The sequence below is a fragment of the Macrosteles quadrilineatus genome, unplaced genomic scaffold, assembly GCF_028750875.1.
Source record: "Macrosteles quadrilineatus isolate MER2022 unplaced genomic scaffold, UCM_ALF_1.0 Scaffold_6__1_contigs__length_79288215, whole genome shotgun sequence".
Classification (NCBI taxonomy): domain Eukaryota; kingdom Metazoa; phylum Arthropoda; class Insecta; order Hemiptera; family Cicadellidae; genus Macrosteles; species Macrosteles quadrilineatus.
The window spans coordinates 37,752,763-37,776,741 of NW_026542599.1; the positions used below are offsets into that span (position 1 = coordinate 37,752,763).

Genomic DNA, 23,979 nt, shown 5'->3' on the forward strand with positions numbered 1-23,979 from the left:
CACCTGTACACCCCTTTCAAAACGTTAAAAACATTTTCTTACAAACAAAAAATAATACAGAACTAGCTAAATTGGTACGGTCTACCAAATGGTGATAATTTAAAATCCAAAATCACACCGCAAGTGGCTTTTTCAGACCGGAAGTTGAATTTTTTTAATGTAAGCTACTAATTTTGATTACAGAATCGGATTCTACGTTGAAAAACACATAACTTTTGTATAAATCATGTTTTGAAAAAACTAGTGTTCTACCTCCAATCCCCTATCAAAGTCAATAATTTTGGGTCATTCATCTGCCAAAATTGCTTGAAACAATAATAAAGCCCCCCATACACGGGCGAACATGTTCGCGAGCATGCTCGTGACGGTGTTGGCGACGAACATGCTCGCCCGTGTGTGGGACCCGTCGCGGCGAGAATGTTGGGCTCGGCACTCGGCTCGTCCGACCTGACGAGCCCGAACACGAACATGCTCGCCCATCTGTGGGGACGACCATATGTTCGAGAGCATGTTCGCCGCTGCAACTTAGAGATAGGCTCAATGATTCCATCCATGTAGCCTCTACTATGATTCCAGTTACACTCGTGGACTCATTACAAGTAACCGTTCCGGTTCCAAACGATTACTTCGTTACCGCCATTACAAAGTAGTCGCAATAGACAGATTGCACTTGTAATCATCATGGTGTTGATACTCTGATGTATTCCAGTTACAGCAATAGATTTAGAATCAATGTTTACAGAAGCTAAATAAATATTTGTTTGTGTTTGTAACGCAATAAATACAAATTTAAATGAGTTTCCAAAATAGAGGGTTCATCAATTACAATAGGTATATTATTACACAAATGTGTACAATCAATTCTGTGGTAATTTGTCACAATTAAATAAGTCTAAGAAAGGCTAAAATAAGCAAAACTACGAGAAATGTTATTGCACAACTATGGAATTTTAACCAACAATATTTTCAAACCATGACGGATGAATTTAATCCGATAACTTAAGGCCTGGCACAATCGGCTAAAAATAAATCACCCCTGATTTATGTCTAAGAAATAATGCGTATGTTGCAAAAAAACTAAATGCTGTAATTGCAGCAAAAAAGCACCAGGAGTAGGCTAAATAGGCCTACACACAACTTGACTGTCACAGAGCTCAAGAGAAGCAAGAAATAGGCCTATGAACCGCTACCGAGCGACGAGCATGTTCGCGAGCATGCTAGTCCATCTCTTGGAAACGCCAAGCATGTCCGCGAGCATGCTCGTCCGTCTGTTGCCAACGCCGAGCATGTTCGTGAACATGTTCGCGAACATGCTCGCCCTTGTATGGGGGGCTTAAAGAAAAAACAAATAATAAAAATTACATAAAGACATGTGATAAATAAAATCAGCTGTTCATTGTAAACACTATAGTAATTGAGTAACAGCTGGTCTACACATTGCTTAATATCACATTTTATAAAAAAATCATTTGTTTTTACATTTAAATGGTCAAATGTAAAAACAAATGAATTAAACAAAAATTAAATTAAGCAATGTGTTGACCAGCTATTACTCAATTACTAAGGTGTTTACAATAAAAAGCTGATTCTATTCAACATGTCTTTATGTAATCTTTGTTATTCTTTTTCTCTATTATTGTTTTGAATAACTTTGACAGATGAATGACCAAAAATTATTGACTTTAATAGGGAATTAGAGGTAGAAAACTAGTTTTTTTCATAAAAAGTTTTATACAAAATTATGTATTTTTTAACGTAGAATCCGATTCTGTAATCAAAATTGGTAGCTTACATTTAAAAAAGTCAACTTCCGGTCTGAAAAAGCCACTTCCGGTGTGATTTTGGATTTGAAATTATCACCATTTGGTAGACCTACCCAATTTAGCTAGTTCTGTATTATTTTTTGTTTGTAAGAAAATGTTTCCAACGTTTTGAAAGGGGTATACGGGTGGTTTTGGACACCCGGTATAACTAGGGGATGAATTATTGTTTATGGTTAGATTGTAAGGTTTTAAATGACTGAAATAATAAGAAAAAAATTATAAACCGAACTGTCCTCTACAGTGCACTGGACGGAACTTAAATTAAAATTGTCTTTAGCTGATCCCATAAGGATGAGAAATGTACCAAGGGAGTATGTTTTATCCTATCTATGGTTTAACTTAAACTTATCTATGGTCACATATGTTAAACTTTTTGTAAGCAAAACCCTGATGTGTTAAGCTATTTTGTCTACGAATAGACCAACTAATGTAAATTTATGTTGTAATATAATATGTGACTTATCAGTAGTCCTATGGTTATTTTTTGTAACTAGTGTGCCAAGCGGCACTTAGCTGCACATGACAGAAATGTTTATGAGCCGCTGGCGAGTGTTAAAAGTTTCCCCGAGTGCGGCAAAACCAACTTGTACTCTTGTTACACGTTATATTTTTCCTACAGTTATTATAAAGCATCTATATATTTAATACGCAACATGAAACTTTGTGAACAATAAGGCTTTTTAGTTTTAAGATTTAACCCCACATACTATATACCAAAATGTTCGTCTAGGTGTGTAGATGTGCAAACTGGCTTTAGATTTTCGAAATATATCTTTTGAAGGGCGTGGGCTGCCCTCAAAGGTCCTTCCATAAGGATAACATTGTGATTGATTTGAATGTTATTATATTCTGAAACAGATGGCAATACATTAGTAAAAGAAATCCCAGCTGTTATGTTTGGTTTTGAAATGTAAACAGTTTGCATGTTTAAAAAAAAAATAATTAGAAACCCGGCAACATAGGGTCTGACTTAGGGGAGGTACGAATGAGGCATTAGTTAAAAATTCCTCCGTGAACAGCGCTGTAGTAGAGAGTACATTGGCAATGAAGGTTTAGGCCTACTAATCGCAAAAATAGTTCTGTTCATAAAATTAAACTATAAATGCCTCAAATTAAATTTTATTATTTTTTAATTATAAAATTAATCTATCATAACCTAACCGAACTAACCAAACTTGCTGATAATGAAATAATAAAACAAAAGTTTAGTAGAGTAATAGAAAAAATAATTCTGTTTATTAAATAAAACTAGAAATTGCTCAATCAAAATTTTATAATGACTTAATAATAAAATTAAACTGTCATAACCGAACCAAACCAACCAAACTTGTAGATATAATTAGTAAACATCACGTTTTAGGTTAGGTTAAATCCAATTGAACAAAATTGGAAACACTGCAACAGCTGATCGTAGTCGTAGTATCTTTAAGTGTTGCCAACTTATTTTCAATGATACACATATTACATGCCTAATAAATGCATACTGAATTTTATCCTCTGGTTGCAATACTGATACTGGAGTGCGGCAAAAGTAAGTAAATGCAGCAATTATCTACTTAGCGTGCTATAATCAATACAAGAAAGCCTACTGTGTCAGGTAACAGTAAGGAGAATTAATTTGTGTATAAAATAGTTTTGAAAACTCAAGGACAGTGCCTAGATTAATACAGACAATAAATTGCTAAAGAATCTTGCTTATTTCCTTAATGTCTATACCGTAATCATAATATAATAAACCTGCCACAAGATGAATGTTATGCTATATTTTATTTGCTTAATAGCACAGTCATTTGATATATAAAATATGCTTAAAAAACAAAAAAAAAATCGCATAGTTCTGGAAATAGCTTTAAAATGTCCTCCTAGGTGTCTATTTTAACCCATTGGGGAAGGAATTTGCACTACCTGCAGCACCCTCTGGCGGCAATTAATTTTACCGAATTTGTAGACTTTTACTCTATCTGCTATAGAAAGAAAACCTTAGGTAATAAATTAATAATTCTTTCACCATTTTGTTCACAGAAAAATTGTCTACAGAAAAGTGGTAATTGGATAGTCAAAGTTCTAAACTAAAAAAATATATATATAAAGATTATAAAAATAAAAATTTTAAAAACAATATTTTGAAAGTAAACTTGATATACAAATTCCAAGATTAATCCAGACACCAAATAACACTACTATTATAAAGTTCAATCGATTCCCTACGTAGAAAAATCAAAAGTTGTGTACTTTTATAAGTAACTAGCTGAACCCGGCAGACGTTGTCTTGCCTTTGACTATTTATAATTTAAGTACCGTTACGTTTAATTTTCAAGATGATCTCGTTCGCATGGCTCAATCACGTCCTGGTTGACGATCTTTCGCTACGCTCACTCACCTTTAGGTTGGAGCTCGTTCGCTGCGCTCACTTGCCTTCAGGTTAGCTCGTTCGCTGCGCTCACTTGCCTTCAGGTTAGCTCGTTCACTACGCTAACTCGCCTCCAGGTTGAAGTTCGTTCGCTACGCTCACTCACCTTTTGGTTGCGAATTAGCTGGTTCATAAATGTAAAAGAAATAATAGTGCTGCACCCTGTTGGTAATCCATGTAACTTTAATGCTATTGAAAATCATAGAACAGAACCAACTTGTTTAATTGAAACAGCTGTTATGATTCATTAATTCCATTTCTCATAAGGTTAACATGGGAAACTCCAGAGCCACTGGGGCGGAGCCCTTTTGACGGATCAGCACCAAACTTCACACAAACCTTCCTTGAATAATGCTTAATAATGCCTGAAAGTTTCATTACAATCTGTCGAGCGGTGTCCGAGTTTTTCCCTGCCAAACAAACAAACAAACAAACAAACAAATATATATACAAACATCCTCTTTTATACTTATAGATAACATTTTTTTTTAAATTGTTTGTTTACCTTACCACAGCTGATTTTTGGTGATATGTGGTTTCCATGGCAACACAAAATTGTTTGTTATTCGCTAAAATAAATGAGTAAATATGCAAATCAAGAAGCAAGATATTTATAAACATTATAATAGTAAGAAGAAACAAAAAGGGCGAAACATAATAATAACTAAATAACAAATGGCGCTGCCTAGCGGTGACACGAGCGGCTCTCGTAAGTCGGCCGGCGAGTAACGCTCGTAAGTTGGCGCCAATGGGTTAACACCAAAAAAGCCCGAGGGTGGGAAGTCGGGAAATGGCCGGCATCTATAAAATCCATCTAAAATGGTGGCCATTTCCCGACTTCCCACCCTCGGGGCTTTTTGGTGTGTTAAAATAGACACCTAGGAGGATATTTTAAAGCGATTTACAGAACTACAAGATATTTTTTTCCATTTTTTAAGGCATGAAATGAACGGACTATAAGCATAACTAAGCAACACAAGTAGACTCCTCATCCCATTGTAAATTTTGAAGCTTGTTTTTCGAGTCTAGTTCATGTACGTCCACACTTATCGCTGGGGTAGACAAAATTTTGTTTCTATTTTAGGGTTAATTTCATGATTTGTGCTTTACTATTTGGTTATATAGCTTGGAGACCAGTTATTGTTTATGATTATATTGTTTTATTCGGCTTAATGAGGTTTTAAATGACTTAAATAACAAGAATAAAACTGCAAACAAAACACGACCTCTACAGTTGGTAACAGAAGTAACAATAAAATTGGCTTCAGCTGTTCCATAAGGATGAGAAATCTACTATAAGCCAGCTGTGTGACAATAGATTAGGGATGGTCAAGTCTCGAAATTTCGGGAAATTTTAAATCTCGTTACACGAGACGAGATTTCTTTTTGACCGAGATTTTTATCGAGACGAGAATTATAAAAAAAAAAAAAACAAAAATTAAAAACGCCTGCAGAAAGTTAATGCAATACCCGCAATACAGGAGCGTGTTGTAGTTGCGTTTCCTTTGCGAAGGCGTTCTTATTTAATTAATTCTTCAAATGTAAATATTACTTTAATTATTTTAATAACATTTGAGAAGTTTTGCTAAGTGTTAGCAGTGTGAGGAATGTTTTATTACTATAAAAAAGTCAAAACAAGTAACTATTTTATAAAAATTAATATTTTATTTTATGATTTATTTTATTTTAGGATAAGTTGAACTCTATCCTAACTGATATCACTATGTTTCCTAATCGTAGGCATTTTTAATAAGTTAGGCGTGATTAATAAAAAAAATGTTATGCTGATGTTTTTTAATAAAAGATTGTAAATATTCTTGCCTATTATCATTATTTCTGTATTTAAACAGTCATCTAACAATGTTACAAAATCAGGTTAAAATTCCGAACGTGCATTTCCCGTTGTGTATGAGAAGGGAAATCCCGTCTCGATCTCGTCTCGAAATTTTTTGAGAAATAAAAAATCTCGTCTCGTCTCGTCTCGAACTAAAAATCCAATCTCGTCCATCCCTACAATAGATAAAAAATCAATTTGACAGTTCTGCTTGATTCACATTGAGATAACACAGCAAAAATATAAATTGTAAACCTGGTGAATTTTCTCATTGCAGCCATGGAGACCAAACAATACCTACTTTTAAAAGCTAGGTTTGGAGAGAAAGGGCTAATTGCCTGAGAATATGTGTGAGAAAGGATAGGATAAGCAGGCTTACCTTAAAAAATGTAGGCATCCCACTTCATTCACTACAGAACACAGAAGAAAACACAAACAAAACAAAATAAACACTGGATATTTCGAGGCCACTGGCCCCTTTCTCAACATGGAGAGTCACATTAGATATTAAGAGTCTTTCACTGGTAAGGAAGCAGTGTTTCCAACACACTATGAATTTACAAATGAATATTTACAGGTTATGAGTCATTGATTTTATTTACACTTAGTCTAAGCCTGCTTTTTAGGTGTGGAAGGGGAAAGGAAAATGTTAGGCCTATCTGAGATTGAGGTTTGGGGGCTCCCTTTGATAAGAGAGTTCCCATCTCCTTAGTTGTAATGGGTTACAGGTGGGAGGGAAAGATCTTATTATTTTTGAATTGAAAAAACTGTTTAAATCTTGCATATTGTGGCCGGTAGCATGAATAGGCACTGGTTTTTCTGGATGGTTGTTTTTTATATCTGTACTATGATTGTTCATTCTTGTTCTAAAACTGGTGGTGGTAAGTCCAATGTATTGAGATGGGCAATGGTTGCATTGAATTTGATATACAATATTTTTCGTGGAGCATGGAGTGAAAGACTCTTAATATATAATGTGACTCTCCATGTTGAGAAAGGGGCCAGTGGCCTCGAAATATCCAGTGTTTATTTTGTTTTGTTTGTGTTTTCTTCTGTGTTCTGTAGTGAATGAAGTGGGATGCCTACATTTTTTAAGGTAAGCCTGCTTATCCTATCCTTTCTCACACCTTCTTTTAAAAGCATCACCTCAGAAAGCTCAAGGGGCAAAGCCCTCGGCTAGTATCAAAGTGTGAATAGTCCTAAATGGATAATTGGTATAGTAGTTATATTTTTATAAACATTTAAGCCCAGCCGGTTCAATAGTTTTTGTGCCAATTAACACACATACAGAAGGACACCATTAAATTTTTAATTAATAGTACTGTATAGAAGTACAGAGATGGATAGTATAGATAGATATACGTCCGTAAACGTGATAACTTGGGTAATTTTTGTCTGATTTTTATTAAATAAGCTTGAATGAGTTCGCGAACCAGCAAGATCAGATCATGGGGGGTTTTAAGGGGTAAAATTAGTTTTTTCTTACTTTTGACCCTCAAAACATAAATTTTCCAAATTTATCTTTAAACATGATACTGACATAGTCCGGTGCGGGATTGGTAGCAGACATCATCCCAATTGAATTGACATTGTCTTCTACCAACCCCGCGCCTGTCTAAATCAGTATCATGATAGCCCTATCTAAATGTTGGAATATAGGTTCCGTTTTTATGTTTATATTTCTTTGAATTGTGTTCTTGACAAGTTGTAGGCTATGAGAATTTTGTCTTTGCAACGAAACACGTAAGCTACTAAGCAATCTTTATAAATGGACTATTTGGCGGAGGTACGTAAAGAGCTATTATTGTCTTACAGTAGTAAAATAGTCCAGGGGCCAGAAACAAGAATTTTGATGAATTCACAACAGGAAAAGGTTTATAAATAAGCAACAGTCAGCTTAAATGTTTTAAGCGGGATCAAAATTATTAATGAAACTGAACTGGGCCTATTTACATGAATCTACATTACACAATGGGAAGTGCTGCTTATATGGTTCTGCACTGTGCAGACGTAACAGGACGAACTGCAGATGAATCTTGAGTGGAATGACCACAGGATGGACATTCAAACTTTACATCTGCCGTCCGATTTGACTGCAACAAAGTTAAATTTAACTTAGAATGTGCCCTAGATATACTGCAACTACAATTTTCCCATGTTCACCACACGCAAGCCATGAGCCACGTATTTCAACATCAAGACCTGCAAAACACACCTTGACTTTTTACTTTTTTTTCTAATATGAAACTTTTTTGAAAGAGATAAGTTCGGCTAACGTACCTGAAAAATGAGGGGCCCAAAAGACGATACTCAATAAAGGCCCAAAAACACTGACACTTCTTTCTAATATAGGCATAAATTAATTCAAAATCCGAATCTGTAAGGTACAAGTTACAGCAAAGAAAAATATTTTTAGGCCTACAAGAATCACAAGACAGTTGCTACAAAAACCTTGATAAAATTAGGTTTGCAGTACAGTAATTTTTAAAGCAGGATTATCTCCTGTACTGCACAGTGAATGTGAATCACAGGCATAAAAACCATGTGTTGTATTGCTAGTACAATAAAATTAGAGAGGGTGTGGAGAGAATATATTTTTCCACTAGTACACATTGAGGCGTTTATTCTTATGTAGCTTATACCAAAAATACTAGGTTAAAAAAAGTTATCAACAAAAATATTAAAGTAGGTACAGACTATATTCAGTGTTAGACTATAGGTTTGATATAGGTTGAGATTAGTAGAAAAGGCGTTGACGACACAGACTTTATCTCGTTTAAGATATTGACCGTTATTTTATTTCTTGGTATCTTCCGAAACGAACACTACTAGTAGAAAATGTAAGTAATTTTTTTAATTTTTTGGTGTATAAGTTCCAAAGCCTGAAGATTCGTTTGTAAAACTAGTCTCAAACAACGCATAAATGTAAATTGTCATGCATTGTACTCGTATTTAATTTAAATTGCAGTTATTCATGTTCCAAAATGAATATAAATCAGCAATTTTTATTTTATGAACTTATTATTATAATTTATTAATGACCTGTGGGGTTATTTTCACAGACGGGTTTGAGTGGAATAATAGAAGTTATGCAATAAAATTTGGGATATCCAGGACCTGTGGACATCCCAATTTCTAAAAAAATAATAAATAAAATTTAAAATACCAACTTTTTCTCTCCAAAATTGTAAATATGTTGAAGCTATGAAAAACTTGTAACATTTAAAACAAAAAACAAGGGGCGCATGTGAAAGCTAATTTACAATGAATCTCACCTATTGAACTATTATAGGTCGGCCGCTTAGAAAGCGTCCTCCTCGTAGCATTGGTACGAGAGAGAGATACCGAGCTGTGGAAGTGAGACAAACTATGGCTCTTCCCCCACTCTGCTGCCGCCCCACCTCCAACCTTCCCATTCATTTCTTTGAATTGCAGCTTAAATATTAACAGCAATTAAATTATACAGCTGATCAAAATGTAAACAATTACGTTCTTCATAACTTGAGAAAAATAGGTCCTGCAAAAAATATTGTATAGCCTAAATTGCATCAATATTTGAGCATCATGAAATGTTATTATATCATTGTGTAAGCAGTTCCATTTGGTAACACAGGATTCCAACTCCCATGACACCGGGGTGGCACCGTGTCGGTGTCGTGCAGTGTGAAAACGGCCATTGGCAGAGAGGGGAACATACCCTCCCTCTCTGTTACCTCCCCAACATGCGCTAAAAATTTTGCGCAGGTCGTTTTCTAAGCGACCGACCTATAGCAATTTTTTTAACATTAATTAGGAAAAATAGATGTAAATCATACAAGCTGGATGTATTGTGTGAATATGTTAATTTCCTATCGACAGCTACCCCCTCTTTATTATATCTATTGCATGCGTCCCAAGTTTTTTGTTTTAAAACACGTATTTTCATAGCTACGACATATTTACAATAACAAATTGTCTAGAGATGGCTGGTCTAGAGAGCCATCTTGTAATTTATAAACTCTCTAAAATTGTCTAGAGAATCTATATATATAATACGCTAAGCAGATTTTTGTGAACAGAACTCCTCCCTCATTTTTGGACCGATTTTGATGATTAAAGTGCCCTGATCTGTAGTTTTGCAAAGTGTTTTTATGTTTTTGAAATCTTTATTAGTTCGGGTTTTCCGATCCATCAAAGTTGGGTTTTCTCCCATAAGATTAACATGGGGGAATCTGAATATTTAATTAGTAACTTTGTCTCCACTAATTTAAGAGTACGACTGGGCGTAGAAACTTGGTAGAGGTGTCCAAAGAAAGATCTTGGTCTGTAGATGAGTTATCAAAAGAAAAACTAAGTAAATTCCCTTAGGGCTCTGCCCCAGAAGCCTTTAAGAGATCCTTCCACAGATTTGTTTACATTTTGGCCATGTGGATAATACTTTTTAATGAAACAGCTGTTAATTTTTAAATTGTATTACAACACACATTTATTGAGAGTTACTTAATTGTCCAAAGGAAGTATTTGCAATGTTATTTCCTTGAACTCTTAGAGACCCTTTGAATGTTATTAGACTAACGAAAAAAGGGTTGTGCATGTTTACTAGCGCTACTCATTAACAAAAACAATTTAATTTATCTCTAAAAAATATATTCTTAAAGTCCACTGAGCGGCAGCCTAAAAAATAATATGTAACTTCCTCATATAGTTACAAAATGCTCAAACTCGCATTGTGACATTTATGATTCGGCTTATTTCTCAACTTCCTCATATAGTTACAAAATGCTCAAACTCGCATTGTGACATTTATGATTCGGCTTATTTCTCCAACAGTTATTCATCTGCAAAAGAAGTTCAGTGTGCTCTTATCGTGTCTAAAAACATCCAAACTCAAAAACCTTGCCTAAAATGTTACCTATCTTGACAAATTATTTGCAGTGGCCTATATTACGGACCGTGGCCCATTGGGTTGGTAACATTATTGAAAGTAACACAATATTTTGGCTGTAAGAGTAAATACTATTTAAGCAGCTACTGTCATGACAGAGAGGTCACAGGGCCGTCCCTAGGGTTGGCGGCGCCCGGAGCAAACGTGGTTGTGGCGCCCCCTCTCCCCACCAGTAATAGTTGCATTCGCATATTTTTAATACTATACTAATACAAATAGCCGCTGCGCGGCGCCCCCTCAGCTGCGGGCAGCTTGCCCCCCCTCCTTCGGACGGCCCTGAGAGGTCATACTCCTTTTAAACTAGATCACATTATCGTTTATAAGATTTGTTGATTAACAATGCATGTAAACGTCAATATTTACGTAACAGCCAATTTACAGTATGTTTTTCTCTTTGGAAATGCCACATTGCTATTTCATTTGCATTATTTGTTGCCAATGAAGCCACACGACCATATAAATGAGGAGGCCTCTAACAGTATTTCGACGGGTTTCACCTAGTCTATATGAGGAGAGAATAAATTATTTAATTATTTTAGTGTGATTGAAAATGTGGTATTTTAAAGTTTTTTTTTATTTAGGGCCTATAAATTATTTTCTACTTCTTAGTCTTTAATGTGTAAATATGTTAAATCCATTTTAAGCGTCTATATCAGATTAAGACAGATGCATGTAAGAAATATTTAATGGTAAAAATACATTATGTACAGTCTTTAAAAAAGTTGATTGGCAATTAACAAAAAAATATATATAATTATTGGGATGTATAATTAGTGGGATGTAATCAAATGTCCCATATCACTTGGTTTCTTTTTGCATAACACTGTCCATATGTCAACACATAACCAAAACCTTTTTTAACTGTAAACAGATGTTTTATCTTTACTAATTAATACTTACTTACTTACTTAATCCTGTCCTCTTCTACCTTTACTAATTAACTAGTGTACCTGTTGCTCAAATTCGAGCAATTGCAAAGCATTAAAGGCATTATTTCAAAACGAATGACGGTCATAATTTCCGATGACTTTATAAAAGTCGACTCAAAGATTATGGAAATACTTACGATGTACACAGTTAGATATAATCAAAATTGTTTGTAAATATCTTATCTTTTTTCAAAAGCTGATCTTGTTGTTTAGAGTTTTCTACAAATGTTTTCCACTCATAGCCGCATTAGGTTCTCTATAAAAACGATTATAAATGAAGAAAAAAAAAACATCATTTCTATTTCTTCTAATTCAGTTTTATTTTTAGTAGGCCTATATCACATTGTCCAGGATTTCTCGCTTTTTTCCATTGTAATAATTACACCAACCCAAGTATCGTCTACAGATGCAATACGCAAAGAATATCATCTACGTGCAACACGCCTACGTACAATCTCCAAGAAGTGGTAAAAAAGGCAGAAACCAACTCATACAATAGACATAAGTTAACTCCATAAGAAATAATTTTAAGAGTTACTGTGATATTAGGATTTTCCACTGATTTGGATTGCACATTATAACATTACAATATTACAACATTATATTGCAAAGCATGACACGATGCAGAAGAAAATCAATTTTAAAATCAGAAAAAAACCTTTGCAAATACTTCATTTTGACAATTTTAGTAAATCACAATTTAAATATTAACAGCTGTTTCGTTAAAAAGTAGTGTAAAATTATACATATGGTCATAATGTAAACAAATCTGCTGAGGGGACTTTAAAGGCCTCTGGGGCAGAGCCCTAAGGGAATTTACCTCGTTTCTCTTTTGATGGCTCATCTACAGACCAAGACCTTTCTTTGGAGACCCCTACCAAGTGTCTACGCCCAGCCATTCTCTGAAATTAGCTGTGACAAAAACCAGTTTTTCCCCCATAAGAATAACATGGGATGGGAATTTAAAGGCCACTGGGGCAGAGCCCCAAGGGAATTTACCACGTTTCTCTTTTGATGGCTCATCTACAGACCAAGACCTTTTTTTAGAGACCCCTACCAAGTTTCTACGCCCAGCCGTTCTCTCAAATTAGCTGTCACAAAGAAAAACAGTTTCAAATTAATATATAGACTAGTGGAACCCCGTCGAAATCGACGGTTAATCTTGAGGTTTTATGTAAATTCAGCTAACTGCGATGGATAGAGTGAAGTCATTAAAATCTTAGTTAAATGAAGGGAGGATAAGCAATAATAAGTATGACGATTGTGTTCCTTAAAAACGTGATTAATGAATTCGTTTAACACAATATTTCCTACCGTTTTATCGGCTTTAGGTTGCCCAAAAGTTTTTTATGAGTCTTATAATTGTTTGTTCATGAGTTTGTTTCATGCCAAAGCCACTTTCACTATATGGGAGAATGAGTTCATATAATTAGTCTATCATGTTACGGAAAGAGTCAATATTTATTACTAACCACTAATTCCATCTGCTTTAGGAAAATCATTCAGATTGTATCCGGATTTATAAGTATATCTTCATCTTTGGTCATGAAAATACAGAATTCTATCATCATATTAAATTAGTTTTTTTTTATTGAATAAAAAAATATGATTCTCCAGAAAGCAGTAACATTCTTACTTCGATCTCAGCAATTTTAATTCGTTCTCTTGCCACATCGACCCATGTATTTAATCATCCTGTTCTTACTTGATAATTCATTAACTTATGGGCAGGGACGTATTTAAGTATCTGCAGCCTCTAGGCAACAAAGTTTGCCGCCGCCCCTCCCGCTCCCACTTTTCAACGCACTCCCCGACCTCACTAATATCACCCCAATGGCCAAAACATGCCCTGTCAGCTGGTTTTGTGGAAAAATAATCGGTAATATTGCATGCTGCATCAACAAATTTAATAACTTTTCACCGCACTATGATGTTTTTAGCTGTTTTACATGCGTTTATTGGTGGCTGAAAGTTACGTTTTGCTGGCCATGCCAGCTGTCAACGTCATTTGGGGACCGAGCAGGTTCTTACATCCCTAGGGCCGCAAAATCAGCTGATCGCTTACTTTTTTAAACATGAATGCATATTAAATACACAATAAGTAATAAGTATCCATAGCATTGCAATAGAATTGTTTTATTGTCACCGCTGCCTAGCAACTATTTATTTTAATTTTTGCTGATTCCTCAAATTATTTCTTCACATAACCTTAAAGTTCTAGTTGTGTTGACTATCAGTGTGCATCATTATTGTGGTGAATAGTGCTATTAAGGTATAATGTGGCGTTCGTACCACGGACCGAAATGGTTTTGCAGCTCTCGATCGTTTTAGGTTGACTTCGTCTCGAACCTAAAAACTATCTCGAGCCGGCGAAACCTCATTTTCGGCCCTAGGTACGAAATATACTATTTCGACCCCTTTTAACGGACGTTTTTTGTGCCTTTTTTTGCAAAACATTCTGACTTGGATAGGCCTACACGGAATGCACCATTTTTTTTATCCAATCAGTATTTTTACAATCCCATTTTGCGGCTTTAAACGGCACACAAAATCGTCTGTATACAATGGTTCTTATAACGCTTTTCATTGAACACTATTAGTCAGATCCACTTGAGAGACGTGCAATTGGCTTTGATTTGAAATGAAAGAAATATGTTTTCTTAAACTATTTTTTTCTTACAAAAAACACATGAATCGCAAAGAAAATTTATGTACTTTTACTGAAAGAAATAATATACAATTTTAAATTAGTTAAGTTTGGTACAGTGGTAAGTATTTAGTTCACACTTTCCTTCTTGATTTTAACCTAGCAAAAGAAGAATCTTTCAGCTATAGTGCTGCCACTGCGTAGTGGTGTATGAAGTAAACAGAAGGGAGTGTTTTCTACGTTTGTCACTAGACATAGCGGCCGGCACGGCAACCCGCTCCCGCGGCGAGCGTGTCCGCCAGACCAATAGGGCAGCACGGACAACTCTACACAGCTGTGTAAACTATTGACGTTTATTTGACTTGGATGCGTTCTGAAATAGTTGTATACTTAATCAAAATATTTGAAATGGCTATTTTGCCGTTCCCAAAATTATCTGCTAAAAATTTTTTAGATTAAAACTTCGTTTTTTTATTTTTTTACTCTCAAAATTTGCCGCCCCTAAAATTTGCCGCCCTAGGCGGGCGCCTAGTCCGCCTATTCGGAAATATGTCCCTGCTTATGGGGTAGTTTTGCCTTGGCCATATCGATCACATAAAGCTGTGCATGTATTTCGTGGATGGAATGAACCATAATTGTAGGAAATTTGATCACAAATCTTGAACATTTGCGGAACCAAATCCATAACTTAGTCCAGCCTTGGTAACAAATTATTCAAAAGCGATGAGATGTGATGACACTGTTGTGTTTCCGAATGTTTTGTATGTAGTGAGGTTTAGATGCGTTGTTCGACCTAGCTACATGTGTACATCAAAGTAAAAACCGTGTACACATTTTTTTTTATATACCTGAATTGACATTAGTTCACCTACTTCACCAAAACCATACATGGAACATACTCCGTAGTTAGTCTATTCCAAAACTTAAACACAGCTCTCATCCTAAACTTACTCATCTATGACACAATTTTCAACCCGATTATCAAAAACTTTTATACCAATAAATGAATATCTGGTGTTCTTTCTTAAATTTAAATACCCCCGCCGCAGCAAACCTGCAGACTAAGCGAATTTCCATATGTCTGATTGGATTTACACTAAAATGTCTACTTAAAAATTTAACATTTATTTCCTATTTAAATAGAATTATTTTAACAGGTACTTAGGTTTGCTGCATCAGGGAGGGTAAAACTTTTTTTGTAAAATGTTAATAGTTAGTAAGAAATAAAAACATTTTCCAAATTTGATCAAAATATGTTCATAAACAAGCAAACTACAACAGTTTACTCATTCTCCATAAGAATAACATGGGAATTTAAAATTTACATTTTTTTGGAATTTTCTCCGTAACCATTAAGCGCATAGTAACACTTCAATATACTAAATTATTTGTTTTTTTAAGCTCTACAAAATGGTTTGAAAAGATTTTGCAAAATTTTATTTTTTTTGGGTCAAAAATGGGAAAAACCTATTTTTACCCCATAAACCCCCCCGTAAACCCCCGTTCCCATAGTCCGATCATGCTGGTTCGCGAACTCGTTCGAGTTTATCCCGCCTTACACCTTCAAACCAAATTTTATCAAAATCGGACAAAAATTACTCAAGTTATCGTGCGGATGGACACATATATATATATATATATATATATATCTATATATAGATATATAAAAATTTGAACGAATGGTGTTTTTGGCCTCTGGGGACATCAAAATGAAAAAGTAAATCGGTCCCGGGCCTAGGTCTTACCATGAGACCTACGGTAATAGCTACTTCCCTATAGGGAAATTCGCTAAAATTAATGGTGATTGAAAGTAGGAAAAAAAGGCAAGTGCCAACCTTACAATATATATATAAGCTAACCCGATAAGGAATAATTATATGTTCCTTTGAAATTGATATATCACACTTATTTCATAATTTAAAAATTTCTAAGAGCAATAAAGCATAGATTTTTGAACAAAACATATAAAACGTATCATAAACTCATAATTTTGTTGAAACTATAAAAAACTTGCCATGCAGTGGAGAATCCATTTAAAATCATAAATAATAATGTAAACATTTAATTTTGACAGTTTCAGTAGACCTTTGAATACAATTTTAATATTAACAGCTGGTTCATTAAAGTGTAGTGTAAAATTATCCATATGGTCATAATGCAAACAAATCTGAAGAGGCAACTTTAAAGGCCTCTGAGACAGAGCCCCAAGGAAATTTACCGCGTTTCTCTTTTGAGGGCTCACTCACAGACCAATACCGTTCTTTAGACACCCCTACCAAGTTTCTACGCCCAGCCGTTCTCTCAAATTAGCTGTGACAAAAACCTTGTTTTCCTCCATAAGAATAACATGGGATGGGAATTTAAAGGCCACTGGGGCAGAGCCCGGAGGGAATTCTCCATGTTTCTCTTTTGATGGCTCATCTACAGACCATGACCTTTCTTTAGACACCTCTACCGAGTTTCTACGCCTAGCCGTTCTCTCAAAATAGCTGTCACAAAGAAAAACAGTTTCAAATTAATATATAGATCCTCACCAAAATCATAATATTTAAATAAAATTATTTAATACAAGAGGTTCTACCCATGAATTCACGGGTGTACAGAAGCCACCATTAATTAATTTAATAAATTTTGACTTAATATATTTCATTAAAAGGGCCCAAGATCGAGAAATTGTCATCTTAAAGGATGTTAAAAGCAGTGGAACCTTCATGACTTACGTCCTAATGTGGCCGAGGTGGGTACGGTTGTACCTGAACTCACCGCTCTCTTTCACGACGTCTTTAATACTTTTACCTAACCCGCCATGGTAAACTTCTCTATCCCAAGCGTGATCTATACTACTTCTTTACTTCACGAGTGATGTAAAGTTGAAAAAACTCACTCAGTGAGGTAATGAAACCCATTTAAATAAACATTGAGTGCTTAACTTAAAAAATATACCTTTATGGAGCCAACGACGTTCAACGCTAGAAATCAGCTGTGGGCTTGAATTTTATTATTATGCTTTGAAGAATTTTCCTAACCTAGCTTTTGTTTGTAAATGAACGTTACTGTTAGAAGATGAGTGAAATGGATAATGAAAAATAATGTTCGTAACCTCCTGTATATTGTCGGATCAGGTAAAATCTTGTACGTTACGCGTTACGCAAGAGCTTGTTTACATCACTTAGGATAATTATGCTATAATATATTATGCTATAATAAGTTGCACAACATTCACCTGTGTGATGTAAAAACGCTCTTACTACACTTGTAATGTAAATAGCTATAATACTTTTCAATGAAATGGCGACCTGTTAAGATCGGTGACAACTTCTTGGAACGAACAACATACATGGTTTGTTAATCTCATATTCATCGTTAATAAAATAAGTAAACAAAAATGTAAACAAACAATAAACTATATTGTCAATTGCATTGGCCAGCTGTTGTTCCCTAAATTCGAATAACGTTAAATTCCAAAACATGCAAGGCTCTTAGGGAGTTCGTCCATAGCAACACTTTTCGGCAAATCTACACACTCTTAGCTTCATTTTGATATGCCACATGTCTATATTTTTATTTGGTAAATGGCCTTAACCGTTTACATAAAATTTGATTGTATCACTTGAATAATATAATAGATTGCATGCTCATCCATTTGTGAGCTATGTTTCAAGTCTCTAGCTCATTAGGAAGTAAGTTTAAAATCGATTGCAAAATCTTTACTGAACAGACAAGAAAACGAGCTAATAAAAACGTGTAAAACAATGGTATCTCTTACAAAAATTCACAATGTAGCTTTAAGCAAATTTGGGACCAGCAATCATACTCACCAGCAGGCAGTAGTAGCAGAACGCATGTCCGCACCCCATTTGATGGGGTAGAGTGGGAGGGAGTTGACATACAGCACATCTAGTGGCAGTTGTGTAAACTAGCGACCCTTGCTGTGCTGTTTTGGGCCTCCCTAGGCCGGACAATCTACGAAAACTTCGCTGCAGTGCGGAGAAATTCACGAGTGGCAGTAGAAACACTATACATTCCTGAAAACAGAATTGTAGACAATTTTACAATTCTTGAGACCAGACATTAACAGACTTAACTTTCAAGAAGACTTAACACTTTTGGATATAATCAATTATTATACTATCAGAGTATCCGTCCTTCGTACAGGGTTGGTGTAACACACAATAGCTATAGAATCATGCTTAAGTCCTTAATCAAAGTCCATAATCTTAAAATAAATAAACCTACCACGACATGGTTTTGCCGAATATTACATTTAATTTAGCTGAATAGCATTGAAAAATGAAATTCGTTTGACAGTTCTGCTTGTTTCATTGAGATGTCATAGCAAATGTAAACATTGAGAGTTTTCTCATTGCAGCCATGTAGACCTATCAATATTAATTTTAAAATCCTCACATCAGAACTTTAAAGCCAAATATTGAAGTGTAAACAGTTCTAAACGGATCCTCCGTATAGAATCTATATTTTGGTAAAATTTAAGCCCAGTCGGTTCAGTACAGTAAAGCCCCTCATATCCGGCCACCACGGGACCAAGCCCCTGGCCGGATAAACCAACCTATTATAAAAATGTTAATTTAAACCTAATAACAATGTTTAATCAATAAATACAGTCAAAAGTATTGTTCAAGTCTCTTTTGGGATTATTCCTCAGAAAAATTCCAATTTTTGTAAAACTATGAGAAAATTGATCTGTAGATTGAAGTGGTTAAGGAATAAACATAAATATAATTCTAAGTATCAAAATTAATATTAAATAATGTTGGAAGACAAAATAACTCACAATGAATTGACCTTGAAGATTATTAGGCCTTAAATGGCACCAGTCGTGGATCCACAGAGGGGCTAGCAGGGGCTATAGCCCCCCCTTGATTTCCAATTTACACTAGATAAAATGGTACTTTTATGATACCAATTACCTATGTCTATACTTGAAAGCAAACGGTTTTTGGTTGTAGATAACAGTACTAACTGCATGACATCATGACTATGACACTTCAGTATATCTATATTGTTTGCTAATCATCATGTTTTTCAAGCCAAACCGAGCCTGGCCTACAAGCTCACAAGATTGTGCACAATGTCAAAAACTGGAGCTCAAGCCGAGCTACAATCGGATCGTAAAATCGTCTGCGAAGTTCGTTCGATCGGAAAATTTGCGAAGTTCGTTCGATCGGAAAATTTACGTGTGCGCCTCGATTGGAGAAGACTGTGATAACGATTTTATGACCGCGGGAGCCGATGATGATGACCACCTGACAGCGGGAGATATTCAGAATTTTGCCGCTATCATGGGAGATGATGTTTTCTTGACCTTAATTAAGTGATGATGACTATGATAGTAATCATGATATTAGGGATTATTATTTTTGCAACTTAAGCTCACTGAACTTTGGAAGAATTAATTATATAAAAATGTGGTAAGGGAACAAACTTAAGCTGGAGGCCTTGAATTGGTTTACATACAGCTAAATTCACGTCGGAACCTGAAAAACTTTTAAATACCAGGATATACCTGGAATTTCACTTTAAAAAATAGTATAAACCTTGTAAATACATAAATCGTTACGTTACACAAACAACACTTTACAAAACTCGTTTTGGACCCTCAAAACATTAATTTTTTCATTTTGAAGAGCTTAAAAAACAAATAATTTTTTTTTTTGAGTCATGACCTACCTTCTAGCGGCGCCGTACGTGTCCGATGCCTATTACGCGTTTTTTCATATTTTTGTGTTGGCCAATTTATGTTTAAATGTTTTTGTGTACAAGTATGTGTTATTTTTGTGAACTTAAAACCTTTGACGACCATTCCATGGATTAAATCAATGTTATTAATGTAAATACGTTTGACCTGAAGATGTGTTTTTACAACATGAAACGGCTGTAGTCAATTAACTACAAACTAGGATCACTTGACGGATACAGGTAATTTAAACCTTTTATTGTAAAAATCAGTGATCCAGAGGCTATACCATAAAAATAAAATAATTTTGTATATTGAAGTGTCGCCTATGACTTAAGGCACTATATTAGAGCACAGTTTTCCCATATTGAAATGTTTGTCAAACTGGTACATTTCGATTCTTAAATTGTAAGAAACTGAAAGATACTCAACGACTTTGATAAATGAGATTGCCTATTTTTTCAAAGTTTTTATCTGTTTTTTTTTTTAGTTGTTGAAGGACGTCCTGGGTGTGGATTATCTTATTGCTAAATTATATCATCTTCTTCCAACAAGTGGCAAATACAAGATCTGCCAGTAACGAAGGTATCCTAACTAAGCAACCTAGTGACGAGGAACTGGTCAGAATGTGGATGGTGGATGTCAGACAACTAGACAATATGGGGTTTGGCCTTAAGAAGGATCACAGTTTGCTCTTAGAAAATGATTCCCGTTATTTTATATCCACATTTTATGAGGTGATTGTAGACTTACACTAGTTGGAAGGAAAAAAATGAACATGAAATATGTTTCAACTTACAATGAAACCATGCCATAGCAGTTCTCTGGTCATGTAGCTATAGCCAACAATCCTGTTGGCAGGAGTAGCAGCTACAGGCTTTACTGCAACTATCCTGTCGACTAGGTCTGGAAACTGGCCTTCCCTCAGGAACATGAGCAAATTCAACATCCTGGCTACCTGGACACCAGCCTCTAACCTGCCCAGCCATTCTCTTACCTACAATAAGAGTATAAGACCTGATTAGAAAATAGATTTACATCCAGGACTCCCTTATTCTTGTTTCTTAACTGCACTTCCTGGAAGATTTTAGGGGTCTGCATGTCGCCGACATTTTTGAGTTGAGACTATATTGTATAAACTAATTGTGTAGGGTAAATAAATATTGAAATTTTTTAAAATCACAATTTCCTAAAGCAACTTCATTTTTTTATCTGACCCGACCCAACACGAAGAAAAAACATCATTATGTTAGCCTCCGAATCACTTTAGTCAATAAAAATTAACAAAATAAAAAGTCTGGTCTGCAGGTCCCAAAAAAATTTGCAAGGAAATACCTCTAAACAGTTGTACCCTTTTTCAACTTATCTTAAGATGTTTTCATCCATAAATCTCGGTAATCCAAAATCATGCTGGAATACTACACATAAAACCAATAGTTACATAAAAATTCCAATTGATAACACCTTATCATTTATCTATTTTATAATAGTATATTTTGTACCTGGGGCCGAAAATGAGGTTTTGCTGGCACAGTTTTTAAAACGATCGAGAACTGCAAAACCATTTCCGTCCGTGGTACAAACGCTATTTTTCACCACACTATACCCTATTACCACTATTTACCACAATAATATGTACACTAACAGTCAACACAACTACAACTTTAAGGTTACGTGAAGAAACCTGCTCGGTCCCCAAAATAACATGACAGCTGGAATGGCCAGCAAAACATAGCTTTCAGCTAGCAATTAAGGTATGTAAAACAGCTAAAAACATCATAGTGTGGTGAAAAACACATTAATGTTCATACTCACTTTATCCTTGTGTTCAGGAGCAACTGCATTCGTCAGCTCTGAAGACCTTTTGTGAAGGTAACCGACTCCGAAGGCGAGAGCTGCCCATGCTACAGACTTGCGTCTCGTTAATCCCGAGTTGTATTTTATACTCAACAACTGTTGGCCAAATGTAGCTCCTGCTTCATACACTGACAGCTGCGACAATTTGAAATTGCTATAGTCGACTTAATAGTTCAACATTTAAGATTTCAATTCAATTTTTTTACTTTGATACATATTAACCGAATTGAGAATACTGTAAAATCTGATATATAATCAATCAAACTCAGAAACATTGTTGTGTAAGCGACACAACCAGATGCATTTATTTTATTTTAGGTTGGCACTGCTTAATTTGTATTGTGATGAAGAGCAACATTCAACTAGTAAGGCTTGTACCGTTCAGTCATTTACTTTGTGATTCATTATCCTAGTTTCAGCCCTACATTAATCGCTTGTTCCTATTTAACTTTCCATGAATCTTCTGAACAAAATTAGTTAAATAAAGCATATTTTTTAAGTTAGGTTGCATCCAGTAGACTCTCTCTACTGTACTGGGGCAAAAATAGAGGTCAGTTCATCATCCCTTTCCATCTTTATTGAGTATTATGACTACAGGGTGAATGTAAAAAGAAAATATTACCTTCCAAAGAATTAGGCGAAGAAACAAATCCAATTCTGGCTCCCATCTAGCCCAAGGAGGCTGAAAAAAGAAGACTTTGGTTTCAATTTTCAATTTTAAGAAACTGCTGTCAAAAATATTTTTTTTTAAGTTAAGCGAATTGCTTTCAAGCTTTGATGTCCCCAAACGCCAAAAAACCATTTAAATTAAAATATTTTTTTGTCCTAGGACGCTAGGCACGAGCTTGGGATTGTTTTTCACATTACTTTAGGCTAGACCTAGGGGTTGCGGCATTATCACTTAAATAATTAATACTTAAATAACATTGTTGATTTGGTGGGATTTGAACTGGGAACCTCTTGGACTGAAGAGGTTTCCCGCGCTCTAACCACTAGACCAGCTCTCTCCCCAAAATTATATTTTAATTATATATATTTGTATAGGATATAATTAATTCATTTCGTCAAAAATTTCTCAAAAATTCCCAAAAATCAAAATTTCATCAAATTTTTTTTGTGAAATGATTTGCTGGCGCACCGAGTTTGCGTCACATTTCCGACCGTCCCACCAATGGGATTCTCGCAGCGAACGTGTTAACTATGGAAACACCTATGCTAGTTGATTATTATTAGACCTATAGAAATTTCTCTGTTGTGATACAGTACGTTACTGTTACTGGTAGACTATCGATCTATCTGGACCACAAACTAGCCGATCACTTACAAAACTTTCTACTGTTTTATTATTTACGTTATTTATTGCTGTACGTGTTTGGCTATTTTTTAGGTAAGTTTGAGTAAGCTGTGATTTTAAAAGTTACAGTTTGTATAACTGAACAAAGTTAAATAGCAGGTTTGCTGCAGTGGGGGTATTTTAATACTATATTGGATAAATAGTGGTTTTCACTCTCCATGGTCTCCATCCTCCCTACTACACCAGATAATCAAGATTATATTTTACAATAGTGTAATGTATTGTAGCCTATGATACTTATACAAGGGCGAACATCGACCTTAATTGACCGATGCTGTTTTGTGAACTTATACTTAGGAAAATTCCTGCAAACCTAACCTCAATATACCAAACCCCATTTAGCAAATCCCTTGATTGTAACAAATATTCGGTCCCATAACATTTGTTATTTATGAGGTTAGGTTAGACTGAATGGAAAACATTTTTCTTTTGATACCACCTACCAACTATTAAGTAATTTTATACATAAACAGCAACTAGTTTAAAACTATAACATATTTTATGTT

General features: G+C 35.0%; 1 protein-coding gene across 10 annotated transcripts in view; it reads right to left on the minus strand.

Moving 5' to 3' along the window:
* The window catches only part of LOC128996793 (peroxisome biogenesis factor 2), a 68,240-nt gene that overhangs the window by 8,834 nt on the left and 35,427 nt on the right, over positions 1-23,979 (minus strand). For 7 of the 10 annotated variants that reach the window (XM_054422262.1, XM_054422261.1, XM_054422263.1 and 4 more), the window contains 6 exons: positions 22,742-22,801; positions 22,078-22,254; positions 21,062-21,259; positions 18,386-18,592; positions 9,343-9,502; positions 7,965-8,160 (listed from right to left, as the gene is read on the minus strand). In XM_054422262.1, coding sequence (XP_054278237.1) covers positions 8,132-8,160; positions 9,343-9,502; positions 18,386-18,592; positions 21,062-21,259; positions 22,078-22,254; positions 22,742-22,801 — 831 coding nt within the window. In that variant the 3' untranslated portion in view covers positions 7,965-8,131. Of the gene's footprint in view, positions 1-2,575; positions 2,673-7,964; positions 8,161-9,342; positions 9,503-18,385; positions 18,593-21,061; positions 21,260-22,077; positions 22,255-22,741; positions 22,802-23,979 lie in introns of those variants that run through there. The other 3 variants (XM_054422267.1, XM_054422266.1, XM_054422268.1) reach the window with 3 other exon arrangements.